Consider the following 22566-nt stretch of genomic DNA (forward strand, 5'->3'; position numbering starts at 1 on the left):
GTGGCCCAAAAATAGCAAAAAAAAAAAAAAAAAAGCAGTCAGTACAAACTTTCCCTGAGGAATCCAAGAGTTAGACTTACTATACAAACACTTTAAATCAGATATTGTAAATGTGGTCAAAGAACTAAAGGAAACCATGTCTGAAGAACAAAAGAAAAGTGTGAGACAGTGTGTCATAAATGGGAAAATATCAATAAAGATATACAACATTTTTAAAAAAATGACCAAATCAGAATTCTGGAGTTGAAAAGAACAATAGCTGAAATGAAAAATTCACGAACTAAAGGAAACCATGTCTGAAGAACAAAAGAAAAGTGTGAGACAGTATGTCATAAATGGGAAAATATCAATAAAGATATACAACATTTTTTAAAAAATGACCAAATCAGAATTCTGGAGTTGAAAAGAACAATAGCTGAAATGAAAAATTCACTAGTGAGGCTCAACAGCAAACTAGATCAACTAGAAAAAAGAATCAGGAAATTTGAGCATAGGTCAATTGAGGTTACCTACTTTGAGGAATATAAAGAAAAAAAGATGAAGGAACAGAGCCTCTGAGACCTGTGGACACCATCAATTTTACCAACATATTTATAATGGCAGTCCCACAGGAGAGGAGGGAAAGGAGCAGAAAAAATATTTGAAGGAGTAATGGCTAAAAACTTGCTGAATTTGATAAAAACATTAATGTGCACACTCAAGAAGCTCAAGGAACTCCAAGTTCCCTGTCAAAACTCAAAACATCTAGAAGCATCATAATCAAACTGTCAAAGCCAAATAAAAAGAGAACATCTTGAAAGTAGACAGAAGCACCTCACCATATACAAAGTATCCTTAATAAGATTAATGGCTGATTTCTCATAAAGAACTGTAGGGACCAGAAGGCAGTAGGATGACATATTCAAAGTTCTGAAAGAAGACTGTCAACAAAAAGTTGTATAGCCAGAAAAGTACCCTTGAAAAATGAAGGAGAAATGAGCAAAAAAAACTGAGAATTTGTCACTAGCAGCATTGCCCTAAAAGAAATATGAAAGGGATCCCTCAGGCTGAAATGAAAGGATACTAGACAGTAATTCAAATCTACAAAAAGAAATAAAGAGCATTGATAAAGATAATTTCTTGGGTAGCTGTAAAAGACAGTGTAAATGTAATGTTAAGATGGCAACACTTAGGACAACTGCTAAGAAAATGAATTTTAAAATATAGTAAAAGAAATGACAAGGAAATTAAAACAGTACACTAGAAAATACCTTTTTAATGCAAAAGAAGGCAGCAATGGGGGCAGAAACAAAAAAAAGACATAAGAAATATAGAACACAAATAGCAAAATGGCATATGTATGTAAATTCTACCTTATCAGTAATTACATTAAATATAAATTAAGCAATTCAATTAAAAGAAATAGGTAAAAATACATAATTCAACTATATGCCTTCTAAAAGAGATACACTTTAGACTTAAAGACTCAAATAGGTTGGAAGTAAAAAGATAGAAAATAATACACCATGCAAACAGTAACCAAAATAGAGCTGGAGTAGCTATATTAATATCAGGTAAAATAGACATTAAAACAGCAATTGTTACTAAAGAACAACAGTTTCTAATCATTAAAGTATTGATTCAAAGATAGATAAAACAATTATGACCATTTATACTCCTAACAACACAGCCCCAAAATACACAATGCAAAACCTGAGAGAATTGAGGAGTAAAATAGACAATTCAACAATAATAGTTATAGACTTCAAGTACCCACTTTCAATAATGATAGAACAATGAGACAGAATATCAATAAGGTAACAGGAGACTTGAACAATACTATAAGCCAATTAGCTCTAACATACATATGTAGGCCACTTCACTTAATAACAGCAGAAAACACATTTTTCTCAAATGCTCATGGAAAATTCCTCAAGATAGATCATATGTTAGACTATAAAACAAGTCTAAATAAATGTAAAATTATTAAAATAATACAAAATATTTGTTTTCTGACAACAGTGGATTAAAACTAGAAATCAATAGCAGAAAATTTGGAAAATTTACAAATATGTTGAAATTAATTTACATGCTTCTAAATAACCAATGGTTTAAAGAAGTCATAAGAAAAATTAGTAAATACTTTGAGATAAATGAAAATGAAGACACATATATAAAAACTTATTGGATTTAACTAAATTGGTGCTTAAAGGGAAATTTATAGTTGTAAATGCCTATATTAAAAAGAACAATCAGTAGCATAACTTTACAAATCAATAGCATAACTTTACACTTTAAGAAACTAGAATGTAGAATAAACTAAATCCAAAGTAAGCAGAAATAAATAAATAATAAATATTAAAGCAGAAATAAGTGACATAGGGAATAAAACAATAGAGAAAAACAACAAAATCAAAAGTTGGTACTTTGGAAAAAATTAGACAAATCTTTACCTAACTGACCAAGAAAAGAAAAGAAAGATTCAAATTACTAAAACCAGTAATGAAAGAGAGGATGGTGTTACTGACCTCTACGGATCGAATGTTTGTCTCCTCCAAAGCTCATGTTGAACCTTAATCCCCTATGTGGCAGTGTTGAGAGATGGGGTCTTTAGGAGGTCATTGGACCATGAGGGCTTTGCTCTCATGCATGGATTAATCCTTAAGTGGATTAATGGGTTATTGGATTAATGGGTTAATGGGTTATCATGGGAGTGGAACTGGTGCTTTATCAGAAGAGGAAGAGAGACCTTAGCTAGCATGTTAATTTGCTCTTGCCCTCTTGCCGTGTGATTCTGTGTGCTGTTTTGGGACTCTGCGGAGAGTGCACACCAGGAAGAAGGCCCTCACCACATACGCCCCCTTGACCTTGGACTTTCCAGCCTCTAAAACTAAGAAATAAATTGTTTCTTTTTAAGTTAGCCAGTTTTAGGTATTTTGTTATAAGCCACAGAAAATAGGCTAAGACACTGACCTTTCCAAAATAAAAAAGGATTATTAGGAATAGTATGAACAGTTGTATGCCAACAAATTAGATAACTTAGATGAAATGGACAAATTCCTAGAAAGACACAAACTACCAACACTGATTGTCACCTGCCTGAGTGTTGAAGGTATGTCCCAACATACACAAAGAGATCCTTTGCAAACACTGGGAAACTAATTGATTCCAGGCACTTAAGAAAATCTCTATCTAATCATTAGCTGACCACTAAGCTAACCCATCAGTCTTCAGTAGCCACACATGACAAAGAATGCAAACTTTTCAGAATTAGTTCATAAAATTAATTAAATATGCAAATAACAACAACAACAAAAGTAACCAAAAAGCATCTTACTATCTGCCAAAAGCTTAGGACCAGATGGATTCATAGGTGAATTCTACCAAAGGGTTAAGGAAGAATCAACACCAACTCTTCACAAACTCTACAAAAAAATAAGAGGGAGTACTTCACAACTCATTCTCTGAGTCCAGTCCTACCCTGATAATCCAAACTGGAAAAAAATATTACAAAAGAAGAAAACAACAGACCAATATCGCTTATTAATATATATACAAAAATTCTCAACAAAATATGACTAATGGGGCTGGCCCGGTGGCGCACTGCTACAGTGTGCCGCTTGGGAAGCGCGGCAGCGCTCCCGCTGAGGGTTCGGATCCCACATACAGACCGGCCGCTCACTGGCTGAGCGAGGTGCGGGGGCAACGCTGAGGGTTGCGATCCCGTTGCCGGTCCCGGTCCAGTACGGGCGCGACACTGAGGGTTGCGATCCATTGCCAGTCACAAAAAAAAGACAAAAAGGAAAAAAAAATAAAATAAAATAAACAAAATATGACTAGCCATTTATCTATGAAAGAATTTCCATTTGTCTTATATGCACACACGTATATATATTTAAAGAAAACTTGCCAAGATTATTTCACTGCTAAAGTACTATCAAACTTTTAAAAACACAGTAAAAACAGTCACACAAACTCTTTCAGAAAGTAGAAAAGGATTGGATACTTCCCAACGAGTTTTATGTGAAATCTTAAAAAGAGATTATAAGAAAAGAAAATTGTAGACAAATATCCCTCACAATCATAGATACAAGAATCCTTAAGAAAATACGAGTACCAGCAGGCCAAATATAGGAATATATAGAAAGGATAATATATCACATCAAAGTTTGGTTTATCCTTGGAATACAAGGTTGGTTTAACATACAAAAATTTCAGTTTAATTCACTATGTTAGCAGAACATATGGTAAAAAGTATATGATTGTCTCAGTAGATACAGAAATTTTGTTAGCTCACTTGGCAAAATTCAATACCCACAGGTGAGAAAAAAAATCCCAATAAAATAGGAATAAAAGGGAACTCTCTCAATCTGATACAGGACATCTGTGGTATACCTACCATTATTATATGGTGAAATATTGAACTTGTTCCCCCAAAGATTGGGAACAAGACAAATATCTTATTCACTGCTTCTATTCAACATTGTATGGGGGTCCTAGCCAGTGCAATAAGAAAAGAAAGAGAAATAAAGGGCATATAGACTAGAAAGGAAACAGTATAACTGTCTTTATTCACAGATGACATGATTATATGAGAGTACTTCAAAAAGTTCATGGAAAAATAGAATTTAAAGATTATACTAATCCTGGGCCGGCCCGGTGGTGCACTGCTATAGTGCGCTGCTTGGGAAGCGCAGCGGCGCTCCCGCCGAGGGTTCGGATCCCACATATGGACTGGTTCCCGCTCACTGGCTGAGCGAGGCGCGGGAGCAACACCGAGGGTTGCGATCCCGTTGCCGGTCCCGGTCCGGTACGGGGGCGACACTGAGGGTTGCGATCCGTTGCCGGACACGGAAAAAGACAAAAAGGAAAAAAAAAAAAAAAGATTATACTAATCTTTCTATGAACTATTTGAAGGACTCTTGTATATGAAGAATTTCCTAAGGAATCTACAAAACAACTACTAGGAGTAATAAGTGAACTCACTAGATTATAGATAGAAGATCATAACTTAAAACCAATTTTACATCTAAATACTAGCAGCAAATAATTACAAAATGAAATTAAATAATCAATGACAGTAAATACTTGAGAATATACTCACACTTAACCAAAAACATATAAGACCATTACACTGAAAACAACAAGATATTGCTATTTGCTGTAAGAAATTTATGAAGACTTACATAAATGGGAGGAAAAGTGTTAGGGTGATGGATACAAAACTGTGCTATCTAGTTTAAGTGAATCATTGTGCGGCATATGCATATATTGAAGCAATACACTGTACCCCACAAATATATAAAAATACATGCTAATGTATTTTCCATAAAATATTTGCATAAATAGAGATATATACCATGTTTATGAATTGGAAGAATCAATTATTAAAATGACAGTTTCCTCCAAATTGATCTATATATCAATTGAAATTTCAATAAAAATCCCAATAGGCTTTCTGTATGTGTGTGGAAACTGACAATTCTAAAATTTATGTGTAAATGCAAAAGATCTAGAATGGCCTCCAAAAAATGTTGAAGAAGAAAAAATTGGAGGACACACACTACCTAATTTCTAGACTTATTTCAAAGCTACAGTAATTAAGACAGTGGGATGTTGACAGGATAGGTGAATAGATTAAATGCAACAGAATAGAGAGCCCACACACAAATGTTCAATTGATTTTTCACAAAGTTGCCAAGAAAATTCATTGGAGAATGTTAAGTCTTTTCAACAAATTTTGCTGGAACAATTGAATAAATCTATGAATAAAAATGAACCTTGATCCCTACTGCATGCCACATGTAGAAAGTAATATAAGATGGATCATAGAGCGAAACATAAAAGCTAAAACCCGACAGTTTCTAAAAGAAGAAGAAAATATAGAATATCTTCATCACCTTGAGGTAGGTAAAGATTTGTTAGAAAGGTCACAGAAAGGAACTAAACATAAAATAAAAATTGATAAATTAGATTTTATCAAAATTAAATTTTATTTCATCAAAAGATGCCATTAATAAAGTGAAAAGGCAAGTCACAGAATGGTAGAAAATATTTTCTTTTTTTCTTTTTTTTTTCCTTTTTGTCTTTTTTACTGACCGGTAACGGGATTGCAACCCTTGGTGTCGCGCCCGCACCGGGGACCGGCAACAGGATCGCAACCCTCGGTGTCGCGCCCGCACCGCGCTCAGCCAGTGAGCAGGAACCCGTCTCCACATGGGATCCGAACCCTCGGCGGGAGCGCCGCCGCGTTCCCAAGTGGCGCACTATCCAGTGTGCCACCGGGCCGGCCCCGAAAATATTTTCAATACATATATTTACAAAGGGCTACTATACAGAATATGTGAAGAACTCCTACAAATTGATAAGAAAAAGATTAACAACAATAAAAATGGGCCAAAGACTTGACCTTACCATAAGAAGTTAAAGAATTATCACCAATAAGCAAATGAAAAATGTGCTCAGCATTATTGTTCATCAAGGAAATGTGAATTAAAGCCACAATGAGCCACAATTTTACACCCACTTGAATGGTTAACATTAAAAAGACTGCCAACACCAGTGTTGGTGAGAATGTGGAGTAACAGAAATTCTAATACTCTGTCGATGAGATGTAAAATGGTACAGCCACTTTGGAAAACAGTTTTGCGGTTTCTTATAAAGTTAAGCATACCCTAGTATCCAATAATTTCACTTCCAGTGAAGTGAAAATATATGTCCGCACAGTGACTTGAATGTTAATGTTTGCAGGAGCTATATTCATAATAGCTAAAAACTTACAATAAATATTGAAGTGAATGGATACATGAATTGTGATATATTCAGACAATGGAATAATAGCTTACAATTAAAGAGAGTAAACTAGGCTAGCCGGTTAGCTCAGTTGGTTAGAGCACAGACTTGTAACACCAAAATCATGGGTTCAGATCCCCATGCTGGCCAGCCACCAATAAATAAATATATAGAGAAAAAATAAATAAAAAGAGTAAACTGATACATATGGCAATATGGTTGAATCTCAAAAATGTGAAGTAATAAAGCCAGACACAAAAGAGTACATACTATGTGATTTCATTTGTATGATAATCTAGAATGGGCAAAACTACAGCAAAGGAAAGCCTGTCAGTCGTTGCCTAGGGATAGGGAAGATGTACTGAGTGCAGAGGGTACAAAGGGACTTTTTTGGGATGATGGAAGTATCTTAATTGTGGTGGTGTTTGCATCGGGATATACATTTGTAAAACTCATAATTTATGAACTTAAAATAGGTGCATTTTATTTTATGTAAATTATGCTTTAGGAAAGTCAGACTTCAAAAAAGACTACCAATGCCAAATGTTGGCAAGTATGTACAGCAACTGAAATTCTCATGCACTGTCAATGACACTTTAAAATGATATACCACTTTGGAAAACTGTTTGGTAGTTTCTTATAAAGTTAAACAACATCTACGACCCAGTAATTCCACTCCTAAGTATTTACCTAAAAGAAATTGATAGAGTTTGGATGTGTTGTCCCCACCAAAACTCATGTGGAAATCTGATCCCTAGTGTGACAGTTTGAGTTATGGGGGCAGACCCTCATGAATGGATTAGTACTCTCCCTAGGCGGGGGGAGTAATGAATGAGTTCTCACTCTGTTAGTTCCCACCAGAGCTAGTTGTTTGAAAGACACTGGCACCTCTTCTCTCTCTCTCTTTCTTCCTCTCGCCATGTGATCTGCTTGTACCTGCTGGCTGCCTGCCACTTTCCACCATAAGTAGAAGCAGGCTGAGGCCCGCACCAGATGCAGCTGTCCCAGAATCGTGAGCCAAATAAACATCTTTTCTTTATAAATACCCAGTCTCAGGTATTTCCGTTATAGCAACACAAACGGACTAATACAGAAATGAAAACATGTATCTGCAGAAAGGCTTTAATGTTCCCACTGGCTTTATTCATAATAGCCTACAACTGGAAACAAACCAAATGTTTATCAACAGGAGAATCAAATTGTCATATAGTAATACAGCAGAATAATATTCTGTAATCAAAAATAATTAATTGCTAGGGCCGGCCCGTGGCCCACTTGGGAGAGTGTGGTGCTGATAACACCAAGGCCATGGATTCTGATCCCTGTATAGGGATGGCCAGTTGGCTCACTTGGGAGAGCATGGTGCTGACAGCACCAAGTCAAGAGTTAAGATCCCCTTACTGGTCATCTTTTTTAAAAAAAATAATAATGATAATAATTAATTGCTGATATACAAGGCAAAATAGTTGAATTTAAAAGATAGTGTTAAGTGAAAGAAGCTAGACATAAGAAGACATAATGTATTATTTTATTTATGTGAAATTTATGAGCAGACAAAACTAAGCTATATTGGTAGAAATCCAGCATTGGTTGCCTAAGAGCATAGAGATTTACTACAAGAGGGACAAGGCGACTTTCTAGGGTGGTACAAGTGTTCTGTATTCTGATTGGGGTGGTGGTTATATGAGTATATATTTATCAAAGCCCATTGGATTGTACACTTAAAATCTGTACATTTCCTTGTAGGTAATTTTACATCAAGCACATACATGCTCTTGAATAATCTGACAGAGATAAAATAATTACAATAGTTTTGGCATTTTTCATATGTTATTTGATGATGCTACAATTCATATAAGTGTCTGTAAAGACAGAAGAAGGATGGCACTGGTTGGGTAGTGTAATTGGCTTATAGAGAAAAGATAATGTGCTGTACACAAGGACAGTTTATTTCACTTAAAGTCAGTATTGTATAAAGATTAATAGCAAAGGCTTTATAATGTAACCAAACTGGATTCAAATCCTAGTTCTGCCACTTACTATGTGATCTTAAGCAATTAAATTTGACTCCCTCTGTGCCACTTCTTGTATGTAAAACAACTTAAAATTATAAGAACTAAATAAGTTACTGCATACCAAGTGTTTAGAATGTCTGGTATGCAGTAAGCCTTCATGTATTGTTTCCTGTTCTTATTTATTTACTTTTCATTCTTATAATTCATTATTTATATTTATTTTCTCCTCCTCCATCTCCTTATTGTTATTAGTTATAGAGAACTGGCAGGTATATGAGACAATGTGTTTACTTCTTCATACTCTAATGCTTTCATTCATACTCTTCCTTTTACCAATAGTTCTCAAAAAGCAATTTCCCCCTCTCACCTTGCTAGCTCTTGCTTGTCTTGCAAGACTATTCAGACTACAACTCTTCCAGGAAGCTTTTCCTGACCGTGAAATGATGCTTAGCATTTTTTGGTTCCTACAACATCCTCTATTCACTTTCATCGATATACGATCAAGTTGTCTTATGGTTTTCTTCACTGTTTATTTTGCTACGTAGTAGGCTTTGTGAGATCAGATGTAATGTCTTATTTTTCTTTGTGTTTAAATCCGTGTCTGGTACAGGGTAGTACTCAATTCATCCTTGAGTGAATGTACAAATAGCATAAAACTTTCCTGTTACAAGTTTCTGTTTGATAACCATGCATTAAAATAATGTTAATTCGTCTGTTTTATCAACTTTGGCTTTCAGATTTTTATTCTTGGAATTATCCTACTTCCAATTCGTGCCTTATTGATAGGATTAATTTTATTACTGGCGTGGCCATTTGCTGCAATTTCGACAGCATGCTCTTCTGAAAAACTGACCCACCCGATAACTGGTTGGAGGAGGTAAGAAATAAACATGTTCAAATATTAGGTAAATCAAGATCAAAAATGTTCATCATAGTTTAGTTAGTGATCAATATTTTTATCTAACTACTCAGTTTTAATAATTTGTCTGTCAGCTGAAACTAGTCTTAACTTATATGTGGAAATTGCTGCCCAAGCAGTGTATGATAATCTTCTGTTGAAGCTGTAAATTCCTAATGCTAAAATGTTTTGTTTTCTGAGTTATTGCCAAAAAGTGATACATCCCTAGTTATGGAAAGTATCCAATTAGTATACCTGAAACCATGACCAAAATACCTTGCTTTCTTTTGCTCTTCCTCAGTTCTCACATTTGCTTTTGTCCTGTTACAGTAAGGCTATGGTTTCTACAGTATATAATTAAGTGGATCAATTACATTATTTTTATTAATTACTTTTGTGATAATTTTTAATAACAATTTAATTATTAATTAGTGTAGTGTAGCTTTTTAAAACATGAGCACTGAGGCAGAATGGAACTGCTTTAAGAAGCTTAAGAATATTATCTAACTAGGATGGTATTAGAGAACAGACTGATCATAAATTAACAAAGTTACTGGTAAAAGTTTATTCTTAGTGGGCAGAACCAAAATGTTGTCATCTGCATGTCTTGAACATGGGGCCTCTTCATGTGGATTTCATAGACTCCACACGGATTCCAAATGTGTAGATTGGTTTGGGGGCACCATTGAACTCTGAAATTATGCACATTTTTTTTTTATTATGTAAGAATGTATTCCTTTTATCCAAATCTCAAATGCAGGTATATCCTCCAAAATTTTTGAGAAATACTGTTCTAGAAACTTTTAAAGAAATATGCAGTTTGCTGTTTGGTTCATGTTCTAGTGAACAAATGTAAATATCAAACACAAAGCTGGTTTGAAGTGGAAATGAATCCAGTGCTGGCAGTGCCCCAGAGAATTCTCAGTCCTTGCAAGTCATACTCCTTTGTTTTATCACTCAAGGTTGTGTGGTATAAAACAACACTTCAAGGGATGTTTTTCATGACTCACCAATTACTTTCAGGTTATCTCTTTGGTTTCTGTTGTTAGTGGCTTATGAAAACCTAGGATGATGGAAGGAATAGTCTATGAATCCAGAAAATAGATATAACAAATGTTAGAAAAGAAAGTTTTACTTTTGTCAACTAAACCAGTGTCTCTATCTCCTCTCAAAGAGATAATGTTGAAGTTGTTTTGTGGCACCAGACTTTTAGCCATTTTTAAAACATTTAAATAGAAGTGTTTAATGGCTCTGAATTTGAGATATCTTGAAATGTAATATCAGAAGCTACAAAACTGCAGATCAAAAATAAGAGGTGTGGAAATTCCATGGAGGGATGTGCATTGTATCCTTACATAAATCGAGATCTCATCTCTAAACTAAAGGGAAAAAGGGGAGGTGTAGTCATTTCTTTGTGCCCTCTGGAAAAGTACTTTGGATTTCTGTGTCTCATTTCTCCTTGCTATAAAATTAAAGTTGCAGAAACTTTCTCAGTAGCTAGTTACTAATAGCTCCTCATTATATTATTACAAGTATGTTGAAAGAATTAGATAGGAAGCCAATTTTTTAAAGCTCTTATTAGATACTTGGTGGGTGCTACACGTTTTATTTTTCATGAAAAGCTGTATGCTTATTCATATACTGAGATATTCATCCTGTATTTGCATTTCTAGGAATACGTTTTTGTTTCCCCTACTTCATTGAGCTTACAGTGCAAACGCAGGATGGATATCTCAGTATGTAATAAGAGTAAAGAATGTGAGAAAGCCTTGGAATGAGATGAATACATAGGTGGGAGAAATCCAATTATGTAATGACTGTGTGAGAAGTTATTTGTTCATTCATCATCCCTTAGAAGTTGTATGACAACTCAATGCTGAAGGGAAGTACTTCAAATATCATTAAGAGTTGCTACTTGAGAAAAATAAACAATGTTTTTTGGTGGCTGGCCAGTACGAACCATTGACCTTGGTCTTACCAGCACCACGCTCTCTCTTTTTTTTTTAAGTGTTTTGGGAGATAGCACTATCTTCATTATGCAAATGTAGAGGATCTGAACCATTGACCTTGGTCTTACCAGCACCATGCTCTCTCTTTTTTTTTTAAGTGTTTTGGGAGATAGCACTATCTTCATTATGCAAATGTAGATTCCCAAGATGAAGACTTTGAAGGGCGGTACAATTTGGATGTCTCAGTGGGTGATGTGTGTTGAAAATTTGTTTTTCTCACTTTATAGTCACAGAATAATGGAGCCATTTATTAGCCACGTGTCCTTGGGCAAATTACTTCTGTGCCTTCTGTTTCTTCCTCTGTAAAATGGGTGTAATAATAAGTAGGTGGAGGATTAAAGAAATTAATATATGTAAAGCATTTAGAATAGTGCCTGGCAAATGGCAGAAAGAACTCCTAGTGTTAGCTGTTGTCCTCCTTGGCTTATGTTTTAAAATGAAATGCTCTGACATGTTTTGGTTATCTTGTATTTAGAGTAAAGCCCTGTTGCTAGCTTCAATTAGCAAAGCTAATTATTTCTTTTCTGTATTTGTTTTTAAAGGAAACTTACTCAGTCAGCTTTGAAGTTTCTGGGTCATGCCATGTTCTTTTCAATGGGATTTATAGTTACTGTGAAAGGAAGGATTGCGTGTCCTTTGGAAGCACCAATTTTTGTTGTTGCCCCTCATTCAACATTCTTTGATGGAATTGCCTGTGTTGTAGCTGGGTTACCTTCTATGGTATCTCGAAATGAGAACGTACAGGTTCCTCTGATTGGCAGTAAGTACTTGTAAGGTAACATAGATAAAATATTTTCATGTTTATGCTTTAAATTAGAAAAATCATATATAGTTAAAAGATAAGCTTTTTAAAAACTTTAAAATAATAAAACATTTCAAATATGTTTTCTTTATTTTAATGAGGTATATGGAAAGAATGGATTTATGAAAAAGATTAGAGACTTCCCTATCTTAGCCTCATAATTCTTTTAAAAACTTTTTTTTTTTTTTTTGCAGCCATCTGGTGCAGGGATCTGAACCCATGGCCTTGGTGTTATAAGGCTGCGCTCTAATCAACTAAGCTACCAGACCAGTCTAGAAAACTTATCTTTATCACTATACCATCATGTCTTTCTGTTCTTATGTGTAGCCAGAAAGACCAATTTTCAAATACTAAACGTACTTGACTTTTTTTTTTTTTTTTGAGAGAGAGAGAGAATTTAACCAAAGAATCTGTGAAAACACAGGTTACATGCTATTTCATTAATTTCTCTTCAGGTATGAGGCTGATAAATACACTGTCTTTTCTCCTAACTCTGTTTTCTTCATTATTGTCCCCCAAGTCTTCGTGAGGGACCTGTGTGTAACTCTTTGAAAATTATGATGTGGGACAATAAGTGCTTCCTGCCATAAAAAATAATGAAGCAAGCTAAGTGTTTTTCCCACCAGGTGCTTTGGTCTCTCCCTCAGGAATTAGTCTCCAAGTAACTGCTCCTGGTTGTCCCAAGGTTATTGCAAACATCAGGTGATGACAGAGCAGGTGTGAAATTTGCCTGATTTTGCCCTGGTGCACTGGAGAAATAATAGTAGTTCTTGCAGCTTTGTCATTCAGCTAAGATATTTCATTTTTCAACGTAACTCCCATGCTTTGTGTAATAGGGCTTTTTCCTGAAAAGATGTGTAGCAATAGATTTTTGGTAAATTGAGATTTATTTTGCATGTGCTAGGAAGCTATTTATTCAGAAAACAGTTGTGCTGAAAATTTTAGTGCAATGAGTAATAACTGCCCCCTACTTATGTATACTATGAATTCACATAATCAGTTTGCAGGGTATTTCTAAAATAAAACAAGGTGATCTTGTGGTGTATTCCAAAGGTTTAATGTCAGTTGAGGAAGAAGGCCTTTAAGGAGAAGATTATGTTTGCTTCTTTTCATATTCTTGCTGCTTACTTCTGTTAAATCAGTGAAATAGTTTTAGGTATAAAAATATTCATCTTTCCTTTTGACATTAGAAGCTAACTTCTAGTAAACTTTGTATTGGAGTGGTTTTTTTTTAATTGTTATCTTTGATTTGCTGTCGTTTTAGTTTTCCATAAAATTTGTTTTATGATTTATCCAGTATTATTGCTATGATGGCTTTAGCCAAAAAATAGCTTGGTTGTGACTTTCTGTTTGTTTTAAAGGACTCTTACAGGCTGTGCAACCAGTGTTGGTGTCCCGTACAGATCCAGATTCCCGAAAAAACACAATAAATGAAATAATAAAGCGAGCAACGTCAGGAGGGTTATGGCCCCAGGTAAAACACAGTAGTTGTTCATTTAAGTATATTGAGAGTTTATTGTCTATAGACTTACTTATTTGGATCCACAAGTAGCACCATCTACCTCTGAATTTAATTACCATTTTAAAGACAGATGGAAGATACTAAAGCTAAATTATACTCAACAATATGGTGGATTTAATGAAATAGCGATTAAGATCTTCAATATTATCTGAAGTATATTTAGACAGTGCTTTTCAACTCAGGAGGTATATCAGAATCACCTGCAGAACTTTTTCAGACTTTATCATCTTACTACCCTCTTCCCTGGAATGCCTTTTGAGGGTCATGTAGGGACAATATTGTATAATAAGCTGGTGGTGATCCTAATAAGGATCCTTGTGTCTTTGCTCAGTTGAAAACAAGTGATCTCTAGCAGACTAATGATCATGCAGTTATCTGGCCACCTATTATGACATGTAGATGTTAAAGTACCAAGAGGAGCATGACTAACCAGGAGGTTTTAGAAACCAAGGCATGTGAGGAATGATTTAAAAGAAATGATTGAGAAGCATTGGCATTTGAAATAAGAGCTTGAGTTTTCTCTTTGAATCCAAGGAATATATCTAGGACTAGTAGGTGGAAGATAACAAATAGATATCAGCTTATTTTGCTCATTCTGAGGAAGAACTTTCTCTCTGTCTAGAGGTAGAATGGTCTGATATGGAACCTTTTTCAAGAATTTTCAGGCATTGGCTGAGCAACCACTTGGGGGGGATATTGTAGAAAGAATTCAAGCATTAGAGATGCTATGGGTGACTTTTATGCTCCTTTTAGCTCTGAGATTTTATGATTTGCTCTATGTCCATTCATTGTTAATAGTGTAACTGTAGAATAAAACATATTTGATATTGTATCTGATTGTCACAGGAAGCCATTTTTTTTTTTTTTTAAAGATGGCCGGTAAGGGGATCTTAACCCTTGACTTGGTGTTGTCAGCACCATGCTCTCCCAAGTAAGCTAACCGGCCATCCCTATATAGGGATCCGAACCCTTGGCCTTGGTATTATCAGCACCATACTCTCCCAAGTGAGCCACGGGCTGGCCCCACGAAACCCAGTTTTTTAATTAGAGGATGGAATTATACCCATTCATAATTTTTATTTGACCTGTTATTGTGGCAGTTTAGCTCAATAATATTTTCCCTCTGTAATTATTATAAAATACACATTAGTAACTGCTGTGAATGTACTGATTTTTTTTATATCACGTACGTAGCAACCTACTATTTAAAAAGCATCAGAAAATCAAGCTGCTATGTTATTTATTTAATGGGAAAACTAACTGTACTGCATATCTTTCACATGGAAAATATAAAGAAGTGTGTTAAAAACTAAAAGCACTTTCTCAAAAAAAATATTAAGTTATATTCCATATGTCAACTAATTCAAGTAAGCATAAGGCACATTGTAAGCATTTCCTCTTCTTTTCTTAAGACATCCTTGAACTATATGTTGTAGGAGTGTATATCATTTAATGGGAAAACTGAAACAAAGAAGTAGGAAATTATTTGGTTAAAGATGTATTGCAGCAGAAGAATGAATTTAGTATAGCCTAGTGTATACTTTGACCGTGACTTATGCTCAACATCTTTTAAGTTTGTTCAGAGTATTAGTATCATAATTAAGAAACATTTGTTCTGTGTATTCTATATGCAAAGCTTAAATCCATTTTGTAATTATCTTAATGGTCAGACTACCTTTTTTTTAGAGGAAAATTGAATTTTCTGATTCTAGATTTCATTAGAATCAAGTGTTAGCCTTTTTTAAAATTTTTGTTTTTTAAGCATTGGCATTTGAAGTCATAAGACAGAGAGTAAAGAGGTAATCTATTAATTAGACTGAAATATTAAATCTATTCCTTTTCTCCCAAGATACTAGTTTTCCCAGAAGGTACTTGTACTAATCGTTCCTGTTTGATTACTTTTAAACCAGGTGAGATAAATTAAATTATATATTGTAACAAAGTAGTATGGAAGATTTCTCAAATGATTTATAGTAATACAGTACACAACAAAATAACTCTTTAGTTTGCTCTGAGCATTTCTGTTTTTCTGATAGAAAGTTTTTAATGTCGTGAATTCATAGAACTCACTCCTTTGCTTTCTTTTTTGATATTGTAACCCCGTGTGTGTGTGTGTGTGTGTGTGTGTGTGTGTGTGTGTGTGTGTGTGTGTGTGTGTTTGAGCAGAAACCAGCAACATTTTTCTTTTCCTTCAAGGAACCCTCACAGACACCTGGGGTTCTCTGTCATCATGTAGAAAACTTATTTCATAAGCTTTATAATGTCTTCAAATGCCTTCTAAGATTCACTTCTTTTTTAACATTACAAAGTCAGTCATGAAGGCAACTTCCATTGTTATGTATTACACTTTAAAATATTTTTGCATTGGCTGGTAGAATGTTCAGCACCAAAATTATGACTCACTCCTACCAAGTGTTGTAGTTCATACTTAATACATCTGGTTTCATCTAAGTTTTCTTCTTATTTTCCTTGTGTTGATTTTGTTATTTTTTTTTAATCCTTAAGGGATTTGGAAAATGAAAACAAGTGGGGAAATAAATAAATAAGTATTTTAAGTGGCTTAGGCACTGCACATAATATTTTGCTTAAATAATTCTTAATTTTAGAAATTCCTCATTTTGGTAAACACTACGGATTTATCAACATTTACAAATAGTTTCTGTTGTGTATACTCTTCAAATACTCCATATACTTATACTATTTATTATTATTTTTTTCTTTATTGTAAAACTTTTATTCATATAAAAACATGTTATAAAATTTTGTGACTATAGGAGCCTTCATTCCAGGGGTTCCAGTGCAGCCAATCCTCCTCAGATACCCAAACAAGATGGTAAGTATAGTATTTTACTATGGGAAGAATCTCATTCCAAACAGAATAGATTCTCTAGGACCCCTTTTAATATTTGAATAGGGGTATACTCAACATCACTCAGCATTCGGGAAATGCAAATCAAAACCACTTTCAGATACCATCTCACTCCAGTTAGAATGGCTAATATCCAAAAGACTGAGAATGACAAATGCTGGCAAGGTTGTGAAGAAAAAGGAATCCTACACTGTTGATGGGGCTGCAAAATGATGCAGCCTTATGGAAAATGGTATGGAGGTTCCTCAGACAATTACAGATAGATCTACCATGTGACCCAGCTATTCCACTGCTGGGAATATTCCCAGAGGAATGGAAATCATCATGTCAAAGGGATACCTGTAGTCTCATGTTTATTGCAGCGCTATTTACAATAGCCAGGAGTTGGAACCAGCCCAAATGTCTGTCATCAGATGAGTGTATAAATAAAATGTGGTATATCTACACAATGGAATACTACTCTGCTATAAAAAAAAAAAAAAGAAATGCTTCCATTCACAGCAACATCGATGGACTTAGAGAAAATTATATTAAGTGAAATAAGCCAGGCACAGAAAGAGAAATACCACATGTTTCACTTATTTGTGGGAGCTAACAATAAATAAATATACAAACAAATAAATAGAGAGGGGTGGGGAAGAAGACACAACAATCACAACAATTCCTTGAACTTGTTAAGACAAGTGAACAGATATGATTCTGATGGCAGGGAGGGGAGAAAGGAGAAATTGGTACTGGGACACAAAAATCGACTACATTGTATATTAATAAATTAAAATAAATTTAAAAAAATATTTGAATAGGGGTATGAATAGATAAACAGTGGAAGCCCATGGGCAGATTCATTCTGCTTGTCACATCTAGTTTTTAAAATTTTGCAAGATAGGCATATATTTTTTGATACCAAGATTGAACATTGTTTTGCTGTTACTAAGTTTCAAGAAGACATTTCTTTAGCCTCTACTTTATTGTCACTGGGATGGTCATGATTCAGTCTCAGATTTGGATCTTGTAAAACTGGATAGTAGAAATTTGTGATTTTCATTAACCCTAGCAGGAAACTTTTCCTGATTCGGTGATCATTACTGGTAGAGAAGGATTGAAGTAGCGGGATAAATTTGGGGGAGGCTTGGCCTTTAATTACTGTCTCCGTACTTACTAGCTGTGTTACCGTTGGCAAGTAGCTTAATTGAGAAGATATCTGAAAAGAACTTAACATTCTATATAAAGTCCAGAGATGGTTCAGGACTTTAGTCTCTTCTGTTCCAGCTGTTGTCCTCTGGAGATTTATTGTACCACCATTTTCCTAAAGAAAGCTTTTTGGGGGGATGTTTTTGTTCTGAGAGGAACTTTCTTTTCTAGAGCATTTGTGTAAAAAGGCAGGATGTAATTATTAGTTACCCATGCTATTTAAGTGTTATTGATCAATTCAACTTTCTATTTAGAGGCTGGTTTCTCAGCCTGGAACATCTATGGTTAGAAAATAATTAAAATCTATCAAAATTTTTACTCATAGTTCTGCCTATAGGTTTGAATTTTTCATATATTCAAGAATCTTTTCTCCCAAATAACCCCCCTTTTTTCTGGAGAACTGGTGTATTCTGTTTTTAATAAGCAAATTAATTATCCGGATATGTTCATATTAGGAGAATAATAGCTAAGCATGTACAATAGTTTTTTATTTTTTTTAAATTCAGAACAACTAGTTTCGTAAAAAGATATGTGGTGACATAAGGAAGATGGATCTTTCTATGTAGATATATAATCCAGGATGTCATAGATCAGTTCACTGTTCTTTAATGATAATAATAATATATGTATTTTACTTTTCAACATGTTGCTTTTAATTTCAGAAAAATGTACATGATATTTTTGCTCTGGATTAACAGTTTAAATACTTGTGTTATTGTAGGACACTGTGACCTGGACGTGGCAAGGATATACATTGTAAGTCACTAATGTCTATTATTAGTTTATATAAATTTTATTTTAGTGAAGAAAAAGAAATATCCTTTATTCCTTCTTTTTTAAAAAGGCTTCTTTTGGTAAAGGTAAAGATTTCTTATCAGAGTCCTTAATCTTGTAACTGTTAAGTCTCTGTGTAGAGCATCACTATCTTGCTCATTAACCCCTGGTGTCTCCAATGTGCAGAATTCTAGTCATCTGTCATGTTCAAATGGGTCTCAAGTGTCTGTCTACCAGTTTGTAAGGAATATTCCAGTGGCCCAGTTTGCATCATTAGATTTAATTTTGTAGTTTCATTTCCATTGCAGATTTAGCATTATCTGGTGTCTCCATCCTTACTTGATTATACTAGTTTCAGTAATTCAGAACAGTTTAGTCATATGACCTGAAATAGTTGTGATGTGTCTGATATGAACTGAGAAAATAGCTAACCAATATTTCAGTTCCCTTCTTGGATTTTAAAAGCATAGGGATCAACAGTTTCTATAAACATTTGAGAGAGGAGAAGAATGCAGGTTCACTATTAAGCAAGCCGAAGTGAAATAGGCCTTTAAAAAGTACAGAACATGTAGAAACTTACTTTCTCTCACAATCATTTATTTGGTTCCTCCTGGATAAATCTGAGCCTGTTTAAATTTTGGTGAGAGCCATGTGAAACACCTGCATTCGAAGATGTTCCCCAGGAGCTTGCCCAGTTTTGATACTGTTAAGCACAGAGCTCAAATAATATTGTTGATGGATAGGGGACAACCAGTTGGAAAAATTAAAAAGGAAATCATCATTTGCCATCAATCACATTGTGGGCCTCTTTAGATATCTTTTACAGTATCCAACCAAATTCTGAAAATCAGATTTTTTAAATACTATATAATTTCTCCATTTTTTTGTGTATGTAAATTGCTTTGAGATAATAAATTTAAATCAGAATAGGTAACTGATGGACCAGTGGAATAAACATTAACACATGTAAAACATTTATGTTCCTGTTATGCTTCAGTCTTTTGTAGCTGAAGTTAAGCAAATAATACCAAAAATAAAGAACATACATTGTGAAGGATATCCAGACAGCATATTCTTTTTACCTCTCCAGGAAATCAGTTTATTCATTTGGCTGGAATACATTTTTCATGCCACTACTGATTTTGAATTTCTGGTTTTCAGCTTTTATATAAGGGAGAATTGGGAGAAACAAGTATGAAAGCATTTTAGAAAAAGAAGTACCTAAAAATATATTTCCTTTACGGGTTAATTTCTTATGAAGATAGTGACTTTGGGTTCACTGTGCAGTCATTATGACTTTTTTGTTTTGCACAGCTGTTCAGGTAGATGTGGAGGTCAAATAGGAGAAGGCTTTTCAAGAAGGGGGACCAGGAGTAGAGAATAGTTTAGTTAACCTAGCCTTCTACCTGAAAGTATGTGATAAAGGATAAAAGAAAATAGAGAGAATTCAGGAAAGAAGGAAAAAATTTTTTGAGTCAAAGTTTTCTTAGTACTTATAAACAAATATAAAACCTTTAAAAGGCACAACTTTGTTTTGTCCAAATGTCACATTGCACTTATCTATGGCAAATTTCATTTCCACCTTTTTTTTCTGTTCTACTTAATGTTGTTGTTGGCACTGGGTCTGTTACTTCTAAATCACTTTTCTCAATTGCCCTTGCTCCAGGTGCTACTTTAGACACAGATTCTAAGGAAGGGATTTTACACCAAAGCAGATATCCTGAGGGAGAGAGGAGACTCGGAATAGTAGAGATGGGCTGCTATGGAAAAGCTGTTTTGTATCAGTCTAAGAAGTGTTTGGTTTGTCTGTAGTGTGGACAAAACAAGCTAAATGAGATCTACATGTGGCTTCATTTTTATTTACAGCATTCAGAATTTTCAGAACAGATTATGTACCTATCCAAATTGTCAAGGATGTCTAGACGGCATATTCTTTTTACTTCTCAATTCAGTTCAAATAATTGAATTCCATAGTTCCATTTAAATAACTTCAAAACAGTGTACTTTATGGTGCATAATGTGAGTTGACTTTGTTCGAAGTTTATAGATAGTAAAAGATTTTTTCCCATTCGAATGGAAAGTTTGAGAACTAACACATAAACAATTTATAATTAATTATGGAAGCAGTAAATCTACTTTCTAATTCCTTCTTTTAGCTAAATTTCTTGTTTAAATTCTAAATTCCTTAAGTCTCTTTAATTTTAATACGTAAATTATATTTTAAGGGGCCGGCCCGTGGCTCACTCGGTAGAGTGCGGTGCTGGTAACACCAAGGCCGCGGGTTCGGATCCCTATATAGGGATGGCCGGTTTGCTCACTGGCTGAGCGTGGTGCTGACAACACCAAGCCAAGGGTTGAGATCCCTTGGGCCGGCTCGTGGCTCACTCGGTAGAGTGTGGTGCTGATAACACCAAGGCCCCGGGTTCGGATCCCACATAGGGATGGCCGGTTCGCTCACTGGGTGAGCCTGGTGCTGACAACACCAAGTCAAGGGTTAAGATCCCCTTACCGGTCATCTTTTTAAAAAAAAAAAAAAAATTATATTTTAATTTCTTAACAGCAAAAAAAAAAAAAGGTTCATTGTTGTTTTCTTAATCATGTAGTCTGATTCACTCTGCCTGATTTCTGGGCCAATTGTCTAATGAGGCTAAACTAAAAATCCCATAGAAGTCTTATCCAGAGAGTCTAAGTATGTACTGGAAAGTTGCAAGTAGGAACAACTATTTCAAAAATTATGTTTAAGAGGATTGGTTAACCACTTTAAAGAAAGTCTTTGTCTAGCTTTACAATGAAATTTGAAACTTTTCAGAAAATTTCCCCAGTTAGGACAATTTTGATAAAGTTTCTGTTTTTAAATAAAGTCTCACTGATTTTTTTTTTTTTTTTAACTATCAGAAAAGAGTTTAGAAATGTAATGTTCTACTCAGGAGTTTTCCTATAAACACATTTATGTACCTTAAAATGTGGCCTTGGGTAGTTTCTCTAGGAACTTAGGCCTATAAGTCTTTGTAGTCAAGGAAACTTCAAATTTGGGGTTTAGTCTGTTGACCTGTGGCTCTGACTCACAAATCCATATTTGGTATTGGTATTGCATTTGGTGATTTAACTTTGAATGTCAAGAATAGTCATTTAAGCCCAAGAAGTGTGATAGCAACTGTGTAGCATTTATAAACGCAAAATATATGTGAAGTGTAATGTGGGGATGCTTATGTGTAAAGAAAGGATTGTTGAGTGTTATTAGATAATACTTGTATTTCCATATAAAAATAGCCCTCTCTTTTCTCTTCAGCATTCAGCTTGTTGTGCTTACTTGCTGCCAGGTTTTCACAAAGGTAGTGGTTGAGGTAAGTCATTCAGTATGTAGCCTTGTAACTTGAGATTTGGCCTTTCCTTGAATTTTAAATTTCTAGTCAAGAGAGACCAGATGTAAAGGTCCATCACCTCTAAAATAAGCCCTGGTCTTTTACAAATTGTCTATCTAAACCCAGGCTGTCAGATTTAGCCCTTAGAATCCTGTTAGGAAACACCTCTAACTTCTGGGATCTTTCAACATGTAACCACCCAGGATGGCCAGATTGACATCACCCGTTCCCATCTTTTTACTCCTTTAAATGCTGACCTCCACCAAGTTGAACGATCTGCTTTCACACCCTGCCAAAAGGAGCTGAAGGTAGTTGATGGAGCCCCACAACTTTTTGAAGAATATGTTCTGTGA

The 22566-nt window shown here is 34.8% G+C and overlaps 1 protein-coding gene across 1 annotated transcript in view; it reads left to right on the top strand.

Annotated features, from left to right (window-relative positions):
* The window catches only part of LOC103610354 (lysophosphatidylcholine acyltransferase 2-like), a gene marked incomplete at both ends in the record, with an annotated part of 31986 nt that overhangs the window by 4956 nt on the left and 4464 nt on the right, over window positions 1-22566 (top strand). The window contains 8 exons of the mRNA XM_008594539.1: window positions 9524-9663; window positions 12236-12453; window positions 13857-13969; window positions 15867-15927; window positions 16792-16850; window positions 18799-18833; window positions 22141-22195; window positions 22417-22562. Coding sequence (XP_008592761.1) covers window positions 9524-9663; window positions 12236-12453; window positions 13857-13969; window positions 15867-15927; window positions 16792-16850; window positions 18799-18833; window positions 22141-22195; window positions 22417-22562 — 827 coding nt within the window. The remainder of the gene's footprint in view (window positions 1-9523; window positions 9664-12235; window positions 12454-13856; window positions 13970-15866; window positions 15928-16791; window positions 16851-18798; window positions 18834-22140; window positions 22196-22416; window positions 22563-22566) is intronic.

The sequence above is a fragment of the Galeopterus variegatus genome, unplaced genomic scaffold (genome assembly GCF_000696425.1).
Source record: "Galeopterus variegatus unplaced genomic scaffold, G_variegatus-3.0.2 Scaffold10988, whole genome shotgun sequence".
NCBI classification, from domain to species: Eukaryota; Metazoa; Chordata; class Mammalia; order Dermoptera; family Cynocephalidae; genus Galeopterus; species Galeopterus variegatus.